Source organism: Condylura cristata, unplaced genomic scaffold, assembly GCF_000260355.1.
Source record: "Condylura cristata isolate star-nosed mole 26May11 unplaced genomic scaffold, ConCri1.0 scaffold00002, whole genome shotgun sequence".
NCBI lineage: Eukaryota > Metazoa > Chordata > Mammalia > Eulipotyphla > Talpidae > Condylura > Condylura cristata.
In genome coordinates this window covers 73,617,211-73,625,220 of record NW_004567103.1, presented here as the reverse complement: position 1 = coordinate 73,625,220, position 8,010 = coordinate 73,617,211, and the positions used below count along the sequence as shown (strand labels likewise).

Sequence of the window (8,010 nt, the reverse complement as noted above, 5' to 3'; positions counted from 1 at the left end):
CACCTCCGGGGCAGGCGGGAATCGAACTCATTCGGAAGCGGCTTTAGATTCTCAGTGCTGTGCTTTAACCCGCTGCGCCACCAGGGAGGGCCCCCGAAACTTAATTTTTAAAGCAAAATTGTTACTTTATACTCATTCATTTATTTTCAGTAAATTGCTTCTAATTTTTAGAGAATATAGAGGTAATAGTAGGTGAATGATAGAAGTATTTTACCACTAGAAGAAAATTCAGGTTGTAGGTTCAATTGTCATTAAAAAAAAGAAAAGAAAGAGGGTCTCTGTAATGTTAAACATTTAAATTTGTTAAATTTCCTTCAGGGAAAATTTTCAAATAATGGATTTTTGTGTTCTAAAATACAATTGTGTTCCTGTTTAATGACTTTTTTTTTTAAAGGTACGGACTACGAGAATTTGTGGTGATTGCTCCTGCTGCAAACAGTGATGCTGTTCTCAGTGAATCTAAATGCAATCTACTTCTGAGTTCTGTATCTATTGCTTTGGGAAATACTGGCTGGTAGGAACAAATTTTGTAACATTGGGTCAAATGAAACTTTAATTATAATTTGTGAATGAAAATTATTAGTAAATGTTAGCATTTTAAAAGTTTAATTTAGGAACCTAGTACATATACATTAATACATTGGAATTTGGTATAAATGGACATACTCATTAGAGTAGTATTAGGGAAATAAACAGTGAGTATTTAACATAGGAATAGAATGTGTTACTGTTTGCTTTGTTTCCAATGTTTATTTAAATTTTGTTACAGAATCTAACTTTAAAACTAGGATGAGTCAAGTTTGTTGCTGTTCTGCACATGTCTACAAATCAGTGGACAATGAGGATTAATTACATGTTCAAATGTTAAAAATAAAATGTATATATATATTTTTTAAGATTTATTTATTTGTGCATATAGAACTGGGGCATAGGCTAGAGGCTCAGGGGTGGTGAGAGGCCTCACCAGAGACAGCGTGGGGAACAGAACAGGCAGATCAATGAAGTACACTGCTGAGCGGAGCAGCGGGCGGGTCAGGAGAGGTCTGCCACACCATGTGGTCACCTCCGGGGCAGGCGGGGATGGAACTCATGTGGAAGCAGCTCTAGATTCTCGATGCTGTGCTTTAACCCGCTGCGCCACCAGGGAGGGCCAAAAATAAAATATATTTTACCACTAATGTGGCCTAATTTGCAGTTTAATACCCATGAATCCAGTTTGGTTATGACATTGGAAAGATTAATATGCAATTTTACAAGTTTGTGGAGTGTTCCTTGTTTAATGATTTAAGTACTTGAGATTAAAATACTGGAAGCATGAGAAACATTACATGTAGGGGATATGCAATGGTTAATGAATTTATAGTATGTCCCTGCTTAATTATATCCCATAGTCAGGTGCCGCTGTTTGTGCAAATTCATCATAAATGGCGAAGAACATATGTGGGAGAATGTCAAGGTCCTGGTGTCCGAACCGATTTCGAAATGGTTCATCTTCGAAAAGTGCCCAATCAATATACTCATCTATCAGGTCTTCTGGATATCTTCAAATCAAAGATTGTGAGTTGATAATGATATACATCTGTCTTATATAGGATTCAGATTAAAAAGTAGCAACTTGGTAATTTTATTGAGCACATTAAAATATTTTTCTATGATACTAATAAATATTTAGTAGTAAGATAAAATTGACTAAATAAATTACTACGTATGTTTAAAGAAATAAAATATCCAGTTAGACTTTTAGTGTACTGATGCTAGAAAAAAAAACCTAATGAGTTTTGTTCTAAGTATGTCATCATTTATCAACTGTTACCTCTCTCTACTTTTCCTGTCACAGCAATGTTGTCAGACTTCTCTAGATTACAAGTAGATTTCAGATAATAAGTGTCAGAACTTTTGGTATAAGTTTTTTGTGGTTTGCATTGCTTCCCAATATCCATTTGATTTGATTTTTAAGATTAATCAGTCATTCATGTTTTCTGTGACTGACAGCACCAAGGTTGAGTGAGATGTACTCGATATATTGTTGGTATACTGTGAAAACACTATCACAGAGATAGGAAGTACTTGCCTAAGTTACTCAAGAGGTAGAGTGAATGGAGTCTTAAGTTGAGGAGCTATTTGGAAATAACTCTAGAAAAGAAAGCAAAAGCCATATTAGCAAATGGTTGAAAGATCCTCCACTTAGGGAAGTGTTACCCATAAGTGTTTAAGGTGACACCTATCGCTCTGAAGTGACCAAATACAAACTGCTATCAGGTTTCTCCTAGTAAGATTTCAAACATCATCATTTTCTAGAATTGTTTAATATAAGTCAAAACCTGAGGAAACAATCACATATTTTCAGAATAACTTTTAATATGTAAATTAAAAGCTCTAGACGCTTCAAAAATGTCAGTATGACAACATAAAGATTAGTTTAAAAGAGACTAAAGAGCCATCATAACTGATCAATGTGGTGCATGGTCCTTAAAGGACACTATTAATAACCATAAAGGATACTGTTGGGATAATTTTATCTGGATTATATATACATATATAGCTTTTAAATTGAACGTTTATTTAAAAAAATACTTTTATTTTTTTTATGCACACAAGATCTGGGGTGTAGGCCAGAAATGTGGAGGGTGAGAGGATTCACCAGAGACAAAGTGGAGAGCAGAACGGATAGATTTATTGAAATACACTGCTGAAGGAGCAGGAAGCAAGACAGGAAAAGTCTGCTGTGCTATGTGGGTTAGCTCCTTGGCCAGAGATTGAATTCATGCCACAGTGGCTGGTAATAGCTTGATAATGCTGATATTTTAACCCCTGCACCACCAACTAGGCTTTGGATTACATATTTTAAAATAATATCAGTGGTATGATTGTATTATGATTACATGGGATAATATCTTTGTTCATAGGATTAAGAATTATTGCCATACCTATGACTTACTTTCAGAAGAGTCAACCAAAGCATTGTTTTTGTGCATGTGTTGTATGTATACTTAGTCGTGTGTGTGTCATAATATTAATAATTTGTAAGCTTGATAAATTTTTTATTTCTGAAGGCTTGCAAATTTTACAAAGGGAAAAAATGATGAGATATCTTTTTAAATAAATTTCTTAGAAACTACTTTGGGATTAGAAATTATTTTCACAAAAACGTATTTTCTGTGTTGAGGCCCTAAACAGTTACCTTTATTTTACATTTTAAAAAATGATACATTTACCATGCTAAGAAATTAATGTTAAAGCTTCGTTTTACTTCTAGTCTCCTCCTCAAAATCAGCATTATTAGCAGTTCTTGTGATTATCCCATTAAAGAAAATCATAGAAACATTTTCAAGAGAGTTCCATGTTTTGTTTTTTTTTTTTTGAAAAAATTTTTGATTTTGAAATGCCTTAAGTCCTGCTTTGAAAGGTTTTTGAAAGAAACTAATTTTTTTCTTTTCCTTTCATTAGATTTTTATTTAGCTATTATATTTAAATTTTTGTGCCAAATTTCAGGTCAGATATGAATACTAATACTTTAATTCTCTCAAAATATTTGTGAGTATTATTTTCTTGGAACTTTCATATCATCTCTTGTCACTCTTCCATCTACATTATCTTCTCTAGGGACCACCTAGATTTTATGTTTGCTATTTGTACTTAAAAATAAGTGTTTCTTAATCACATCTTCTGTCAGAACTTTTACATAATTCACTTTGTGTTGAACTTAAAATAATTGAAACCTGATTTGGGTACATTAGAGGTTTTATTATCACTAAAGCTATCCAATATGTCACTCTCCTTTGCTTTCTAACATCTTCTAGAAATGTGTATGGCACTTAACCTTCACTTGCAGTTTATTTCATTTTTACATAGTTCTATTAGAAAAGACTTCCTTTTAGGAGATGCAAATTAAAACCACAATGAGGTACCACCTCACCCCAGTGAGAATGGCACATCTTAAAACAACTAGCAACAACAAATGTTGGTGAGGATGTGGAGAAAAAGGAACTCTCCTGCACTGCTGGTGGGAATGCAAACTAGTACAACCACTATGGAAGATTGTTTGGAGGTTCCTCAAACTGCTAAACATGGAGTTCCCTATGACCCAGCAATCCCACTCCTAGGTATCTACCCAAAAGACACAAAAACCCTGATTGAAAAAGATACCTGCACCCCCATGTTTATTGCTGCTTTATTTACAATTGGAAAAACATGGAAACAAATGCTCAAAAGTGGATGACTGGATCAAAAAGATGTGGTGCATATACACAGTGGAATATTACTCAGCAACCAAAAAAAATAAGCACGTCTTTTGCAGCAACATAGATGGAGCTGGAGAACACCATGCTTAGTGAGATAAGCCAGAAAGAAAAGGAAAAATAGTGGATAGTTTCACTCATAGCCAGAAGTATAAAGAACCAGGCAAGAAACTAATAATAATGAACAGCTATATACCAGAGACATTTTATGGGGATGGAGTGGGGAATGGGATCAGAAACAGTGGGGGGAGGGAAATGCACTGGACTATGGTGATGGCACACGTGATTTGGGAAGCCTACGGGGATTACAAGTGAGATGGAAAAATGAACAAAATCATGTAAAAATAAACTTATATTATTTTAAGAAAAGAAAGAAAAAGACTTCCTTTTAGGGGACACATTTTTACCCTTTGGAGTCGCATGGATTTTAAATCTTTGTCTATAATTCTCTAAATATTTGAAAACATACACCTAGTTTTTTCATTTTCTATTAGATATTCTTCATTCTTTCAGCAAGTTTGTGATTCATGGTTTTATATTCTGATTGTTGGTTTGTGTACTTGTATCTTTTAGAACAGCAGTTTTTCATGTTTGGGGGAAGTTTGTTTAGTTTTATTTTGAATGAGGACTATCTTGAACTTTTTCAATTTTCTTCTTTTCTATGATTTGTTATTTTGTGGTCCTCCCTACTTGCAGAACATTTCAGGACTAGTTCTTAAAATGGCTTTTCGAGTTTCTTGCTCAGTGGTGATATTGAAGTATTTGCATAACTAGTCTTAGATTCATTGTATTGTACACTCAGGTCAGGAAAGTGGTGTTTATTCCCCTTACACAATAACTCTCCTTCCCCATGGCTTTGACCAAAACCATTGTACCAGTAGGAGTGTCCAGCCCCATTGTGAACTGCAGACTGCTCTAAGCAGAGTACTTTTGGTTCCATTTGCTTCAGTCTGTCACTACTTTCCTCTTTATTCTGCACCTGGAGCTTAGCAGTCTGAAATTCTGGCTAAATGATTGAAACTGGTTTTTATTAATTTTATTTTTCATTTTAAAGAAAAAAAAATCATCTCCCCAAAACTAATTGTACCCTTTATAACAGTAACCATACTTTAAAAAAGTGAATCACATTTTTTTCATATTAAATGTGTCTGAATATAATAGTAAATATATTTGTGTAATTAAAATCACATATGGTATTTTGAAAGAGTATTTTGCTTACTGTAATTTAATACCTCATTTCCAGGTATGGTTTACACAGCTTTATTTTAATGTAATTTGCTCTCTGACATTTTTTAAATTTTTTTTTTAAAGATTTATTTATTTGTACATAGAGAACTGGGGTACAGGCCAGAGGCTCAGGGGCGGTGAGAGGCTTCAGCAGAGACAGTGGGGAACAGAACAGGCAGATCGACAAAGTACGCTGCTGAGGGGAGCAGCAGGCGGGTCAGGAGAGGTCTGCCACGCCATGTGGTCACCTCCGGGGCAGGCGGGAATCGAACTCATGCGGAAGTGGCTTTAGCTTCTCAGTGCAGTGCTTTAACCCGCTGCGCCACCAGGGAGGGCCTTAAATTATTTTTTTTAAAGGTACACAATTCATAGAAAATGAAAACTTTTGTGAAACCAGTTTGCAAAAATTGTGGATGGAAATTCTTTGTTTATACAAATGTGCACACAAATACCCTGATTCCTTTTTAGATTTTAGACATGCCAATATTATTCCTTTTTATAGAATCTTCTTTCCTGATTCATCTCAAGCTTTTAGATTGTGAAAATAACTTCCATAATTTGTACTTTTGACTCAAATAACTTCATTGACTTAGTTTCCTTTTAAATGGCTGGAATATACATACTAATACCCTAACACTGTAATCTTAAAATCCTAGTTCGTAAAGGTACTAATGTTTCCATTCTAATAGTTTGAAATTTTGATATTGAATTTATATAGAACAAGGGTGTTAGCATTTACATGGTACTGATTTTGCATTTATTTCCTAGGGATGTCCTTTAACTCCATTGCCTCCAGTTAGTATTGCTATTCGATTTACCTATGTACTTCAGGATTGGCAGCAGTATTTTTGGCCTCAGCAACCTCCAGGTGAGATAATTCAGAACAATATTTAGCTTAATGAATAGAAACTTAGCTGATCTAAGAAGCTCAAGAGCCAGAATGTTAGTATTTTAATTCTTTTTACCAATAAGACCTTTGTTAATATTCTGTGGCTAAATTTTTTTAAGTAGGAATCAAAACATTAACCTTCTGAAAGACAGACACCAGATAATTTCATTCACAGGTACAATATAAAGAAAGGAAACAAAGGAACATATAAATCAAAACAAACTAGGAATCTACAGAATTGAGGCTATTAGTAGAGGAGGTTGCGGGATAGGTAGGAAAAGTAAGAAGGGGAACAGCGTACTTGGTGGTGGGAAGGTGCTTTGGTGGTATGCATGGCATCTATCAGGAGAGGCGTGAATTTGTACCCTAAATCACATGGTGTTGTAAACCATTGTTACCTTAATCATAAAAATAATACAATAAAAGAAATTAACCATCTTCCTCAGTGAATTGAATACCATGTAATTTTTTAAGGTCTGTTTTCAATTTTTTTTTATATTTAGACTTAAATATAAAAAACACTGGATGTACAATATAATGATTAGGTATTTTTATATTTTGTGAAATGATCACAATTGGTCTAATTAACCACATCATGTGTAACATAATTTTTGCTTGTGATGATAACTTTTATGACAGATTCTCTTAGCAACTTTTAAATATGTGCTATAGTATGATTCATTATAGTAACTATGCCCTATATTACATGTCTATGACTTATTTTGTCACTAGTAATAAACTATAATAACTAATTATACATATATACATATGGGAGATAATATGGTATTCATTTCTCTCTAACTTATTTCACTTAGCATATTGCCCTCAAGGTCCATCCATGTTGTGGTAAATTAGGCAAAAAGTCAGGTTTTGGTTCAAGGTTAAGGTTTTTTGCAAGTTTCCTTCTTTTTTTCTGTGATTGAATATCTTTTTCTGTGTGTGTGTGCAGGTGTGTGTGTGTGCGTGTCCTAAAACTTTAACATAAGTTTTAGGATTCTTGCTGTGAAGAATGTTAGACTGTTTTGGGTAGAATGAACATTTTAACAGTATTAATTTCTATAATTCATGAACATGGAATATGCTTCCATTTCATTTATGTCTTCTTCAGTTCCTTTCATCAGTGTCTTACTGCATTCAGTTTATGTCTTCCAGCTCCTCAGTTAAATTTAAACTTATTAAATTTGATGCCATTATATTTGAGATTGTTTTTCTTAATTCTTTATTACTATCAATATATAAAAATGCAGCTGATTTTTTTGTATATTGACTATTTTGCCACTATGTTAAATTTGTTGATTTTAAGTTTTTTTGTGGAATCTAGCATTTTCTGTATAAAACTATGTGTTCTTCATATAGTGGCAGTTTTGTTATCTACTAGAGAATGTAAGTATCTTAGAGACTATAAGTAACTGACCAAGAGTTAACATGGTCATTAAATGATAAAGTTCATTTAAAGTTCATATACCAGTTTATATATTAAAGTTTATATATTAAAGTTAATATACCGGTGAAGCCCCAAATCCCTTCATCTTTTCATTTTATATTAATAGTTGTTTCTCAACTTTAAATTCAGTGAAAACTATTATATGATTATAGTCTAGTAATTATTTTTAAGTTAACTAATTTATGAAGTATCCTTAACGAATTTTTAAGCTT

The 8,010-nt window shown here is 33.4% G+C and overlaps 1 protein-coding gene across 2 annotated transcripts in view; it reads left to right on the top strand.

The window, feature by feature from the left end:
• The window catches only part of RAB3GAP1 (RAB3 GTPase activating protein subunit 1 (catalytic)), an 84,753-nt gene that overhangs the window by 37,761 nt on the left and 38,982 nt on the right, over window positions 1-8,010 (top strand). For both annotated transcript variants that reach the window (XM_004674695.2, XM_004674694.2), the window contains exons 6-8: window positions 395-514; window positions 1,392-1,557; window positions 6,234-6,333. In XM_004674695.2, coding sequence (XP_004674752.1) covers window positions 395-514; window positions 1,392-1,557; window positions 6,234-6,333 — 386 coding nt within the window. The remainder of the gene's footprint in view (window positions 1-394; window positions 515-1,391; window positions 1,558-6,233; window positions 6,334-8,010) is intronic.